This window comes from Pipistrellus hanaki (genome assembly GCF_964339955.1).
Source record: "Pipistrellus hanaki genome assembly, chromosome: 11".
Classification (NCBI taxonomy): Eukaryota; Metazoa; Chordata; class Mammalia; order Chiroptera; family Vespertilionidae; genus Pipistrellus; species Pipistrellus hanaki.
In genome coordinates, this window is record NC_140513.1 from 67,718,712 (window position 1) to 67,733,579 (window position 14,868).

The following is a 14,868-nucleotide window of genomic DNA, read 5'->3' on the forward strand; positions in this document are numbered from 1 at the left end:
GGCTGGGCCCACACTACAGGCACGCCACGAGAATCCTTAGAAGTCCCACCACACGTGCCAGGGCAGTCTTCACTGGCAGTGCCAGCTCCACAGACAGATAACCTGATTCTTTAGAGGCCCTCAGATTTCCAAAGCGCAATTCAACGGGAGCTAACAAACATCTACATTAGAAGAATGTCTGAAACTGAATTAATTTAAATAGTACAAAGTAGTTACCAGATTATATCTCAATCAAATTACACCCACCATGCCACAGTGGCAAAAGATTCCATTAAAATCCAAGATTCTCTTTCTTATATTCCAGTTCTTTTGTTTGATTCTTAGGGCATGCTGATCTATAGTTGAGTTTCTATATATTCTTTATTTCAGACTGCGTATGCTTAATTTCTGACTGGTCCTTTTCCATTGTTTTGGTATTCTCTTTAAGGTCCTTGAAGGTCTCACAAAGTTTCTTGGAGGTCTCATCAAGTTTCTTAAAGGTTTTTAGAAGATTCTAGAGTAATCTTATAAATGTGATTCTGAACTGTGTGTCATCCATTAGTTTAATCTTCTCCATCTCTCCCATTCCTGTCATGCTTCTGTGTTTCCTCATTTTGGCTATCTCCCTGTGTTGATAGAGTGGCTTTATGTGGTCGGTGGCCTATAGGGGTCAGTAGCTCAGCTTCCCCAATCACCTGAGGTGGTCGCTTTTGCTATTTCCCTTTGTGGGCTTAGTGCAAAGTCTTGGTGTAATTAAGCCTTGATTGCTGTTGGTACACTGGGAGGAACTGACCTCCAGGCCAATTGTCTGTGAGGAGCCGCTGTGCCTATGAAGGAAGAACTGCTGCGCTGGAGACACCTTGTTTCAGTGGGGCTTTGGTGCTCACTGAGACTGTCTCCCGAATGTGTCACTTATGGGTGTGAGGGATTGAAACTGAGCACTAGAACTCTGGTTTCTGGGTGTCAATGAGGTACCGTTTAGCTACCATCTGAGGCCAGTACTGTCGCAGAAGCTACAGCATGAACTACAGTCCTGTCTTCCTTGGATCTGTTTTCTCCAGGTTGCAATTTTGCTAAACTGCAACAGAGGGCCATTCATATGCAAAGTTCGATGCTTGTAGCTTGGATGTGTTGTGAGGGGCAGAGTCTGGGGTGGAGTCTCAGGTCGTCACTAAAGAACTGAAATATAAGAAAGCAAAAATCATCTAACCAGAGAGGCAAAAAGAAAGAAGAATCCAAAAGTGTGAGGATAGTGTAAGGAGCCTCCGGGACAGCTTAAAACGTACCAACATCTGGATTTTTGGGGTGCCAGAAGAAGAGAGCAAGAAGAATATTGAAGGCTTAATGGAAGAAATAATGACAAAAAACTTTCCGTACCTGGTGAAAATAGACCTACAAGTTCAGGAAGCACACAGAACCCCAAACATGAGGAATCCAAAGAGGACCACACCAAGACACATCATAATTAAGTTGCCAAGAGCAAAAGACAAAGAGAAAATCTTACAAGCAGCAAGAGAAAAACAACTAGTTACCTACAAGGGAGTACCCATATGACTGTCAGATGATTTCTCAACAAAAACTATGCAGGCCATAAGGGAGTGGCAAGAAATATTCAAAATGATGAACAACAAGCACCTACAACCAAGATTACTCTACCCAAGCAAAGCTATCATTCAGAATTGAAGGTCAGATAAAGAGCTTCACAGACAAGAAAAAGTTAAAGGTGTTCATCAACACCAAACCAGGGTATTCTTTAAGAAGGGGAAGAAGAAAAAGGTAAAGGTAAAAAATTATGAACAACAAAAGGCATCAAATACATACCTACAAACAAGTGAATCTAAAAGTCAAGAGAAGAAAAAAAATCTGATGAACAAAATGGACTGGTGAATATAATAGAATCAGGGACATAGAAAGGGATGGGACTAACAATTCACAAGGGGAAAGGGGTCTGAGGGGTGTGAGAAGAGATTGGACGAAAATCTTACATCTATGGATGAAGACAGTGGTGGGGGTAAGGGCGTGGGGCGGGGTTGGGAATCAGGTGAAGAGGAGCTAAGGGGGAGGGGGGAGAGAAATACCTGTAATAATCTGAACAATAAAGATTTATTTAAAAAAAAAAAATCCAAGATTCTCTTTCAGGTGATATGTTGATTAAAAACTCTCCTAAGCTGTCAAAAATGTATCACTAGAAAGGACAATTTGGTAGGTTCATAGCTTTTGTACGATGGAGATGAAATGTCTGATAGAACGGCAGGTCCCCATGAGAAGTAAAACGCTCACTTCCCCGGTAAGTGCCAGGTCTGCACATCGATAGCACGTGCTGGCTCACAGAAGGAAAGACATTCAACAGACTTGGTGGTTTATTATAGACTTTGGGGAAAATCCAGCTATTGCATTTCTGTTATATCATGCATATTGTATACAGACATGATGGCCTGTGAAATTTAATTTTAATTAGTCATTTCTTTGATGAGGTTCATTATTTTATAGAGCCTGTTCCAATTCTAAGTGGTTTCAAAACCCCAAAACATTTTGTTGTTGTTGTTGTTTTAAGACAAATAAAGGATTATTTTTGCCCTGACCTGCTGGGCTTCATTCCATGCACTGAGAGGTCCCGGTTTGAGTCCTGGTCACAGGGCACATACCAGCAGGGAGCATGCAGGAGGCAACTGATCCATGTTTCTCTCTCTCCCTCTCCCTTTCTCTCTCTCTAAAATCAATTTTAAAAAAAATTTTTTAAGGAGTATTTTAAAAATCTGTATGTTATAATTTTGTATTGGAAAATCGTTTTCCTCTCTTTTAAATACATTCTTATTTCAATTTTTTTTTTTAACTTCAGATCTTTTGTCCTTTAAACCTTACACCTGTGTGGTGACAGGATTCTGACCCTGTCTGCACGGTCCCACTCCTGTCACTCTGAACAGAGACCAGCAAGCACATCTGGTGTTGCATCTTTAGGAGAAGGTCAGTATCAGCTTTGCCACATGATTTCGATGAACACCAGTTTCGCCCCACATACACCCAGGAAACTTTAATAAGACCCAGTTTAAACTCTGTTGTAGATGTGTGCACTCATATAACTTAATGGCAGGCTAAACAGTGCTTGTAGCCTGGGAAAAGGTATAAACGTTTTACTTATTTCTCAAATAATCCTCAACCTATGAATTTTATATCTACAGAATACATAATTTTCGGCAACTAGAATATTTCCCCCTTTATATTGGCAGAAATTTAAAATCCTTGAATATTCAGGAAACTAAAGACACAAATTAAAGCCCTGAAAAAAGCTGCCTCGCTTCTCACCAGATGCATGTAAGAGCTGAGGAAAGGTGGGGGTGCCTTCAGAAGTGACAATTCATTGTGGAGCATTTCCCCCCAAATTGCATAAGCAAATTAGTGATCTGACTTCAGTAAAAGTATTTATAAAGTTCATTTTAAAAGTTGTCTAGAACTCATGCTGGAGTAGGAAACATGGGTGCATTTTATTGGACTATATTTTACTTTATGTCATATTAGTATATAGTGGACAATACTAGTATAGTTTGTGACTTAAAATATTTTCTTTATAAAAAATAGTTTAAAATGTAACATTAGAAACCCAAAGAATTGAAAGAATGAAGCAAACTTAAACATGCAAAGTGTAAAGAAAGATTTGTTTTGTTTTGTTTGAATAGTATATATCAATTATCTTATTGCTAATTATATCCTCATATTTATGTCAAAGTTCATTGGTATTTTAGTTTGCCTTTAAAACTTCTATAATGTGTTGTTAGGGATTAGGTAATTGTTTCTAGATTTTCAAAAAGTTTTATAATGAAGTATTTATATATTATAAGAAAATGCAGTACAGCAATTTTGATTAGTCTGAAATAAATTTTAACTAGGTGGAAAAAACAAGAAAAAAACAACCTCGATGATCTCTCGCAGTTGCATCCTAACTTCATATAAATGTTATGTATAAATCACATGCATTTCTGCAAGCACCACATTTGTTTAATTTCCTATCATCTTAAGATTAACTAACTACTCAATAGGAAGTTATGGAACAATAAGGACAGCACAGAATGCCAAAGCATGAACATCAGTGACTCTCAGCCTTCCCCATGCTCATTCTGGGCAGTCCCTGTGGCTTATCTCTAAAATCCATTCGGTCACCCAGTCCCTGCGGGAGTTCGCGTGCTAATGGAAAATGCCAGGCAAAACCGTGATCCTGAGACCACTCTCTCGGCCACTCATTACATGCAAGGAAACACAACACAAGCTTCACATAATGTCACCACTAAAGCAGAAGATCCTGATCTACTTCACTTTCACTCAGAAAACAGCAAAGTGTGAAGGTTATAAATACCCTGTGTTTGGGCAATTTCAGAGAAGGAAAGGGACACCTGATTGGTCACTATTCACTCGTGGGTAAGGCACCTATGTTGACACAGCAGCATTGCTGCTCCAAACCTGGTCTCCAACACGGAGTACAGACAACCCAAGGAGCTGTGCAAAGGGTTCCGCCACTTTCCAAATCCCTGACCATACCCCGAGGCCCAGGATTTTCTACTACAGAGTCAAAGGTGAGGACAACATTTAAACACATTTGCTTGAACAGTTATAACCAGTATCAATATCTTACATATATTTGCCTACATAAAGCTATGAAAAGGCTGCTAAAATGCAGCTAATCACAAATAATGCCAAAAGTAACAACCACTCTACAGATGGAAACTGTTATGCAGATATACTGAAGTATTTCACAGAAAGTAAAGTATTTAATGAATTAAAACTGAGCAAAAATAGGTTCTCATCACACCGCGCCGGCAAGGAGCTCCAGCAGGCCTGACGGAAAGGCAGATGGGTCTGGGGCCCCTCCTGCAGGATGTCCACTCACAACTGGGCCTGTAGTGTCCTGTGGTTGCATTCCTCTCCTGGGCAATGTTCTAATATTTCCGAGTGCTGTGTCAGACACTGATCTCGGCATGTATCACTCCATTAAATCCTCACACAAGCCGCCATGGGGTGCACTCCGAATGTCCCCATTTGATAGAGGTCCAGGTAAGCGGTCGGGCCACCATCCAAACCTGCAGACAGACTGTATCCTGGGCAACTACACTGTGGAGTTATCTTCCAAACTGTGCCTCACTATAAAATGATGGTAAATAGTAGTTTCTTTTTAATTCTAATATTCATATTTAGAATAATTAAAAGTTGGCAACACTACAGTAGCCATTTCTGTTGGGATTTATGTATCTTCTATAATTGAAACTTTGTAGCCTGAAGCAAAGGCCAAGGCAGGCCAGGGCTTCAGAAGGTTGGCTTCCTCCATCGCCAGGGGCAACCCCAGCCTCCTGCTATTTCCAGCTCCGGGACTGCCGCCATTTCTATTTGTACTTATTTACCTTCTATCACTGAAACTTGTGGCCTTGAGTGGAGGCCTAGGCTGGCAAGGGCAAGCTGAAAGCTTGGCTTCCTCCATTGCAGGGGAAACCCAAGCCTCCCTCCTGCTCTCTGTGGCAGTAACCATCTTGGTTGGGTTTATTTGCATATTCACTCCTGATTGGCTAGTGGGCATGGGTTGTGGGTGTAGCAGAGGTATGATCAATTTGCATATTACTCTTTGATTAGATAAAATAATGCTTTTGATAATGTTTATTGCATGTAACATTATTATATTTAAAATCATTTTTCTTGGGGATAAAAAAGATAATGCTCTTGAGACTCTACATACTGCAAGATGAGTAGTTTGTTCCTTTCACTGCAATTAGCACTTCACTGTAAGCCTGTCCACACAAGCTTACAGACTTATGACTCGGTTTTTTTGAGACTACAAAGGATAAAGCTACTAGGACACTCAGGTTCAAGTCTTGTTTGAACATATGACTTCGTTTCTCATGAGTAAAATGCCCAGAAGTGGACCTGCTGGGTTATATGGTGGGTATATATTGAACTTTGTAAGAACTGTCAGACTACTTTCAAAGGGATCATTCTACTTCCCACCACCCATGTCTGAGAGTTGTGGGTACTGACAACTCCAGACACTGAGCATCAATCAGTCTTCTCATTTGGTCCCTTCTAGCGTGGTTTCAGCCTGCATTTCCTAATAACGCGGACCATCCCTTTGTGTGCTCACTGAACACTCTTCAAAATGCCTGTTCAAAACTCTCCTCCGCCTGTTTGTGTTGGGCTGTATCTTCTTATCGTGCTGTCCTTTACACATTCTGGATAGAAGTCCCCAACCACTGACATATTCTGCAAATAGGTCCTCTCATTCCATTGCTTGCTTTTTATTCTTACTAAAAAATCACTGCCTAACAGAAAGATTTCTTTTATATTTTCATATTCTTAGTTTTGCATTGGAATGCAGTTATTGGAGAAACTATCCTTCGCCCATTTAATAGTTACTTGAGATTCTTGGCAAAAACAACTGACCACACATGTACAGGTCTATGTCTGGACCCTATTCTGCTCCACTGATCTATATGACTACCCTTACGTCAACGCCACACTGTGTTATTATAGTTTAAAGTGAGTCTTTAAATTAGGTAACGTTAAGTCCTTCTATTCTGTTCTTCCTTTGCAACACTTCTGTTGCTATACTAGGTCTTTTGCAATTCCATGTCAATTTTAAAATCAGTTTCTCAATTTCTACAAAAAAATAAAATAAAAATGCTTGCTGGAATTTTTATTAAGATGTAGTGAATCTATATAACAACAGCCTTTTGATCCATGAATATAGTACCTCTCTTCCACTTATTTAGGTTCTTCTTTAACTTAAGACCATAAATTTGTATGGCATCCATCTGTTCAGCCATGTGCTTTTCAAGATGAGTGGATGCTGATATAGCGCCTACCTAGGGTAGAGGGCTTTGCTGAGCAGATGAGATGGAAGAAGGAGTAAGATTACAAGTGATGTTAGTACAACCAGTTCAAGGTAACCAACCAGGAGGTCCACGCTGGCTGGGAAAGAGAATCTGTGAGAAAATGAGCAGAGGGTCCCACAAGGGCCAAAGAGCAAAGTCTCAGCTTGTGAGAATACTAAAGGTAGAAGGCTGTGTTGACAGAGAAAAGAAGGGATATTAAAGCTTCAGATACGAGAAGAGCCAATGTATGACTCGGCCTAGAAGGCTACAATAAAGTCCCTAAAGTTAAGGGACACAAAGAACATGTTGTCTGTGGGCGATCTCCAGGACACTGAGTTCACACAGGATTCTGGAAGGCAATGGGAAAGACTGATAAGATCCCAAAGCTGTAACAAATGACCAAAGTGACTTGAGTGGCATGATTATGAACAGTAAAAGGTGGTACTTTTAGGTGGCCTGAGTCTCAAAAGAGTTATCAAAAGGACCCAATCAAGGAATGTGGAGACAACCACAGAAAGTACCTGCAAATCAGTATCTGATTAGAGAAGTAGATCCAGAATATATTTTTTAAAAATTTACAACTCAATAATCCAAATTAAAAATAGATAAAGGATCTGAATAAATATTTATCCAAGGAAGATACACAAATGGCCAATGAGCACAGGGAAAGATGTTCAGTATCACCAGTCATCAGGGAGACAAACCAAACAACATCATACCACAGGACAGCTAAAGACAAAACAACAGACAATGACAAGTGTTGGTGAGGATGTGGAGAAAGCAGCCCTCACACAATTGCTGGAAGAAATGTAAACAGTGTAGCCGCTGTTTTCCTCAAATATTAAGCAGAGTTCCCATCTGACCAGCAATTCCAGGCCCAGGTACAGACCTGAGAAATGAAAACACTTAGCTCCACATATGGATTTTTGTACATGAATATTCACAACAGCCAAAAGGTAGAAACAACCTGAATGTCCATCACCTGATGAGTAAATAAACTGTAGTAGTTCTATCTTACAGTGGAATGTTATTTGGACATAAAAGGAATGAAGTGCTAACACATGCTACAACACTGATGAAACATTATACTTATTAAAAAGCTAGGCACAAGAAGTCACATAATTCCACTTATAAAAAATGCCCAGCGGAGGCAAATCCACAGTAAATGAGTGGCTGCTAGGAAGGAGGGAGAGAAGTGGGGAGTGACTGCCACTGGCACATAGTTTCTTTCTGGGGTGACAAAATATTCTAAAAGTATGTAGTAACGATGTAGCTCTGTGACCACTACTGGTTTTTAGTGTTAAAGGGGTAGATTTTTATGATTAGTGAACTGTCTCAAGAAAGCCATCATAAAAACAAAAGCTTTCTAACTAAGAATGAGTTTTAGAGGTAACTAGCTTGCAAGTTCCAACTTTGTTACATGTCCTCTGGTCCCAGATTTGTCTCGTCTCCAGCAAGGCAATTCCTCAGGGTGAGCCGCCTCAGTGTTCTGTGTGCAGGGACCATGGTGAGGCGCAGGGTGTGTGTGAGGACAGATGAGCCTTATTCCAATACAAACGATCTCTTCCATTCACGGTAGAGAAGGCCTGCTTATGGACAGAGCCGGGGTTCCAGATCCACGGGGGAGGAAATAAGCTAGAAACGTTCTGCACACTTAAAGACCAAAAATAGCTGCTAAATTTAAGATAAAACTAGAAGTTTCCAGGTCATGAGAAGACAAGACAGAGCAAAAGTGCCACTAGTTGAGCTTCCCTTTGTTCCCTGACACCCACGGCCTCAGAAGCAGGGCACTGTAAACACTGTACTTTCCAGAGTCTCCCCTCTCACGCCTCCTTCTGCTCCTTCCGGGTGGAACATGCATTCCAGCTTGCTCGGGAAGAATCTGCTGGCAGGCCCAGTCCGTCACGGGACGAGCAAGCTGAAAGCAATCTGTAACAACTGGGGAGCACAAACCCTTCCCAAGATTCTGCCCCTTTCCCACATCTGTAAAACAGACAAAAAAGCTATACTTGAGTTCCACCCATTCCGGCAGATTCCTTTGGAACTTCGAACTTTCCACCTTCACTTGAAAACCAATAGGGAACAGGGAAGGAAGCTCTAATGGAAAGGCATAATCAAGTAAAAAACTTGAGTTTGGTTTTATATTTTCTTTTTAGGGATTCCATATATAAATTTAAAATAAAACTTCTTAACTAAAAACAGGTCTTCACAATCTAAAAGCTGGGAGCCCCGCTCAGTGCACTGAAATCCCACTGGGATCGCTAGGAATGTGCAGCTCATGTGCATAATGATGGTGACATTTAATGACAAATTAATTTTCAAAATTCTGGAGGATCAAATATCAGTCTATGAAAAGTGGTTATCTTCCAGGAGTGGGATTCTAAGTAGCTGTCACCTCCACATTACACAATGGTTTATTTTGCTCAACCTTTCAGGCCCCTAACATTATTTCCTCCAGAGCCCAAAATGTCCTTGGACTTTACAAGTGCTGCTTGGCTCTTACAAACTACAGGATGACTTCTTGGGTTAACTTCAACTAACACCAATATAGAAGCAGGACTTCCTTCTGTGAAATGTCTGTAGTGCTCAATCTGCTACCTCCTATATGCCTTGGAAGGTGGAAATCAGAATAAAGCCCATTTTTCTATTTATGTACAATTTATACCCAACTTATGTTTTTGTGTTTGTTTGAATATATGTTTTTTTATTATTTCAGAAAGGAAGAAGAGAGATAGAGATAAAAACATCAAAAATCATTGACTAGCTGCTTCCCACACGCCTCCTGCTGGGGGGGATTGAGCCCGCAACCCGGGCATGCGCCTCCGGCCTGAATCAAACCTGGGACCCTCCAGTCTGCAGGCCAACACTCTATCCACTGAGCCAAACCGGCCAGGGCTACCCAACTTACTCTCAAATAGGATTCCAAAAAGGGTCTGATGTCCTACCTCACTCAGGTAAAGTTGCATAGTATGTGAGATAAACCATGGACCTTCAAATTGCCTCAAATTATGCTACTTTCCACTCTGGAAGCTGGCTCCATGTCTGACATGAAACCCAAACACAGCCCAGGCACAGTGGGGTGGACTGTGGGATGGCAGCCACTGCAGCTGATGCCCACAGCACCTCATCAAGTAAGCTGGAGAGGGAAGAGAACTTCTAACCAGCACTTCACCCCGAGATCTGCCGCGAGCCCTGCCATATGCCCCATCTCACACTTCTGTCCATTCCATGTTCCTGGGAACCAGCCTAAATTCCTCCCTCCTGAGGTTGAACACACACTGTTCCTAAAGACACTTGTAAAAAACATTGTTCAGTGACTTTTGATGGCAGACAGTAACAAATAAAAAAATGTAAAGTTGAGGATAGCTTTGGGAAAAATCCAGGTGAATTAAAACAAATTGTTCCTGACGTGACCCGATAGGATGCCCTGGTCTCCAGCTGCCTAAGGAAAAGGTGGCGCTATTAAAGGAAGATGGTGACAAGGATCAGTGAATTGGAAGATAGGGTTGTAAACACTACAGAATATTCCATCAGAAAGGGAGATGTGCAAAGGCTGGGTTTTGGATGGAGCTCTGAGGCTTCAAAGAAGCATGTCCATTGGCTACACACAGCTACAGGCGAACACACTGATCTCAGGCAGAGGTGACTCTACCACCTATTGAAAAACTCACATTTGTAAGTAAGGAAATTAATATATAAAAGCTTTAGCTGAAAGAATTCCATCTTGTAGGTATAGGGCATGAAGAATTCCTCCAAGGAAATTTATAATTTTTCTAAAATATAGGTGTTGGGAATAAGCCAATGCGAGTTATTTTTAAGGTAAGGCAGATCCTGAAGTTAGGGGAAGCGTGCTAACTTTGTGGCTTGGTTCCTTCTACAACAAAGGAACATTATTTATATTAAAATAATAAAAAAGTCAACAGTTGAATATTACAAATGTTGGAAATAAAATGAATTTGTACCTTAAGTGAGGCAAGTGGGTGCTCTGGACCAAGTAAACTCCAGTGAAAGGAGGCCAGGTCTTCATCAGGTAGAATGTGATTTCCTGGAAGGCAAACATGGAACCTATAAAAGCCATCACCATAGGGACACAGGGAAATTATCTCTGCCGTTAGAATCCTAAGATTACCTGTGACTTTACATTATGACTTTCTAGGACCACCTCATTTGATAAACCACATAAAACTTCCACACAGAAATTGGGAATACTTCTTCATCTTTTAAAATAAGCAGCAGCCAAAACCGGTTTGGCTCAGTGGATAGAGCCTTGGCCTGCGGACTGAAGGGTTCCGGGTTCGATTCTGGACTGAAGAGCATGTACTACCTTGGTTGCAGGCACATCCCCAGTAGGGGGTGTGTAAGAGGCAGCTGATCGATGATTCTCTATTCCTCTCTCTTCCTCTCTGTAAAAAATCAATAAAATATAGATATTTAAAAAAAAAATAAAAATAAAGCAGCACATAGCAGGCCCACTTCTTGTAATTGCCTTAGTACAACGTGAATTTGCAGTCACTTCCAGCAGCACTCACACTGAGTACACTGTGTTACAACCTAAGCGCAGGCCTGTCAGCCTGGTAATGCCAACTTGATACAAGTTTCCAATGGTTCAAATGAAGATTGTATTCTGTAAACTAGTTCAACAGTGAAGGTAAAAATCTGCAGTTATAAAATTTAGGTGATGCTGAAACCGGTTTGGCTCAGTGGATAGAGCGTTGGCCTGCAGACTGAAGGGTCCCAGGTTCAGTTCCGGTCAAGTGGCTGCGGGCACATCCCCATTGGAGGGTGTGCAGGAGGCAGCTAATAGATGATTTTCTCTCATCAATGTTTCTAACTCTCTATCCCTCTCTCTTCCTCTCTGTAAAAAAATTTTTTAAAATCTAAAAAAAAAAACTTAGGTGACAATGACTACTGCTCATGGCATGGATCAATACCCTCCTCCTATCATTTCTACTGCCACCCACAAATAGATGTGACAAAGACTGATCTTAACACCACCAAGCAGTGTCATTCAGCCGTGCACCCAATCGCCAGGCTATGTCACAAATGAAAACTGTATTCATTTTAAGAAGCTACATTTTGGGGAAACATTCTCCCTTCACTATAGTGCTTGCTGCCTAATATATGGATATCTTCAATATGTTAGTGATCTTGGTAAAATTTAAAAGCAGCTATTTCCTAAATAATTCTGTGATTTTTATATCATAATTTAGTCACCACCACGTGGACAGCAGACTCATTAATTGGCTAACAGAAAGCAAAACAGGGTGAGATCATTTGCAGCATTCCTGATCATAATATTCTAAACACACAAAACAAGACCCAGAGGTGCTGAACTGCCATGATGCCCAGGAGCTTAGCTCTGTGCTGTCTAGAAACTGCTCGCACTGTGTTCCTCTCTTCAGATTGCATAGAACGTTACTGAGAAGTACGAAGTGTCTGAGATTTTTTAAAGCTTTTATATAAGAAAATAGTTACCTAATTACATCAGTAATAGTCTGTTAAAACATGAGTCAAATACATGTTACTTGAATATTGCACCCAACTGTTCTAAAGCAAAACAACTTACTATATAGCTATACTTTCTACTACAAAAAGGAAAAAAAATAGTAATCTTTCTCATTTGAGGACTTTGAAACTTTTACACAAAACCTAAAATAAAAATGCCTACCTAATAAGAGTTTGCCTATAACTTGCTTAAGTTTTTTCAAGAAATTCCAAGCCCTAAATTAATTCTTTACTAAATTATTCAAAATGTAACTACTGAATGTCTTTCGTTTATTTTAAAATTTCACAAAATGACATAGTTAGAAGAGTATGAGATGGCATTATCGCCCATGAAATATAGACAATGTTTCTTAAATAAAATAAACAAATATCCTTCTACATCTTAAACTAGCTAAGGCATTCATATTCTAAAAGCATACACTTCTCCAGTTTATTAAAAATCAATTAATATCCCCAAGTTATTTTGTATAACGTTTAAGTAAATATAAAACATTTTGTAATATGACCATCTACATAATCACTTTTAACATCAGAGGAATACACTTTTATATTTTAATATTTAAAAATATGAAAGCATATTTAGAAAATTAGTTTTAATCCTCCAATCTCAAGTCACATGATTTGCCTAAGAAGATGATCAGAAAACAGACGTATAAACTTAGACACATATTTGAGATTAGATCTGAACAAACAACAATTTATGAAATCAGGAGTTTGTTGACTGATTGTGGTACACAATTTGCTAACACCAAATAAACTGAAAATGTGTGGCTTGTGAAATGTGAAAATTTGCTTACAATAATTTCTACTTGTGTATAACTTTTTTAGAATGTTCATAAAAACCTGGTAACTTGAAATTTCTAAAAATGCTCCACAATATAATTCCCATACAACCAGACTGGGCCACCAACCTCTACAGATACAAACTGAGAGTACAGTGTGGTCTCACTCTTGTGAGGCCACGCATCTTTCACAGAGGGTTGGTGTGCTACAACACCCTCAATCCCATCACTGCAGCTCATGGATCTGAATCACAGGAGGGCTGCGCTCAAAACATGCTTACTTATACTGCGGACACAATTCTTACACACTGGCACAACCTTGAAATGGATATTCAAGTACTTACAGGCATACAGACAGAGAAACTGACAAAAGAGAAAAGAAAGAAAATAACTATAATATCCAGGCATAAAATGACAGACGAATATATTACCTACTGTAAAATTATTTTTAAGCAAAAACAAAAAAATATATATATACATAAAATATATAAATATACATATATATATATATATATATAAATTCTTAAAGTAAGATTTCTTCCTTTCTATGTATTCAACATAAGGAATTCCTCCAAAGGAGTTTTTATAGACATGTATATATTTATTTAAAGTGTAGGCATTGCAGTTGGTCCGAAGATTGTGGGTTATTGTTAAGCTCAAGTGTAGGCATTGTAAACAAGGTAAGATAGTTTACTTTTGTTGCTTTCCTTTTAAAATAGTGAGCGTCCCAAAAGTGGGGTGGGGGATGGGAGGGGGGTGAACAACAGCAGACTTTCTTCTATAAGAAACACAACTTATGCTAAAGGTTTAAATGTCTAATTTTCAGAGTCGGACTGTGATAACATTTGTGATTTTTTTAAACCGTTATTTTGCCCAAACTTTAAGTGAATTTATTAACAAAATTAGGTTTTCGGCCTGGAACAAACACATTAGAACAAAAGAAGCACATTATGAGCAATGCTTAAGAAATGCTTTTGAGGAGGAGCCCATTCCCTGGTTCTTTTGAATTTAATCCAAAACATTCCAGCTTTAAAAATTAAGATTTCAGTGTGTCCTTGGTGCAGAACTCCTCTATGACTTGAGACAGCTTTCACACTGCCCACCTACCTAACAGAGCGGCAAAGATAGGGAAGCGGTTTGGGTTCAGGTCCAGCTGCTTGGCCACCTCGTGCATCAGGTATTGGCTGGTGGTGAGACTTTTCCCATTCCGGCTCAGCTTTAGGGCATGGGCACTGAAATAGTAGGGGATGTTGCACAGCGCGTAGTCAGAGTCGTACGCAACCAAACCATGAAAGCCGTTTTCTCTGCAGAAACCAATGACTTCTTGATGATGGTCCTCGATGCTCTGTGCGACCTGTGCAAGTGAGAAGGACACGATCAGAGGCCAGGCACCACGGCAGCACATGCTCAATGAGCAGACATGTCTCTTCAGAATCCAAAAATTTCAGATATGGGAAATATTCAAGAGAGCCAGAAGTTCCAAAGTGCCATAATAAAGTGTGCAGCACATTGCTCAAATGGGAAATCATCTTGTCAATAACATGATCCCATCCATCCACACTGCAAATTAGTTTTTTATTTCTTGTCAAGGTCAAAGATCACCTTGCCTCCAAATATACAATGATAACCCTCCAACCCAGTATTTTGAAGTAAAAGAGAGTGATGAAAAAAAAAGAGACAGAACAGGAAAATAAAGAAGTGGGAAAGAAGATGACAGAGAAGCCAGCTGCCCTCCTCAGTGAAACCAAAATAAC

At 39.9% G+C, this 14,868-nt stretch overlaps 1 protein-coding gene across 1 annotated transcript in view; it reads right to left on the minus strand.

Annotated features, from left to right (window-relative positions):
- Positions 1-14,868, minus strand: part of FAM120A (family with sequence similarity 120 member A) — a 102,736-nt gene that overhangs the window by 65,537 nt on the left and 22,331 nt on the right. The window contains exons 2-3 of the mRNA XM_084898947.1: positions 14,222-14,468; positions 10,790-10,872 (exon numbers count right to left, since the gene is read on the minus strand). Coding sequence (XP_084755073.1) covers positions 10,790-10,872; positions 14,222-14,468 — 330 coding nt within the window. The remainder of the gene's footprint in view (positions 1-10,789; positions 10,873-14,221; positions 14,469-14,868) is intronic.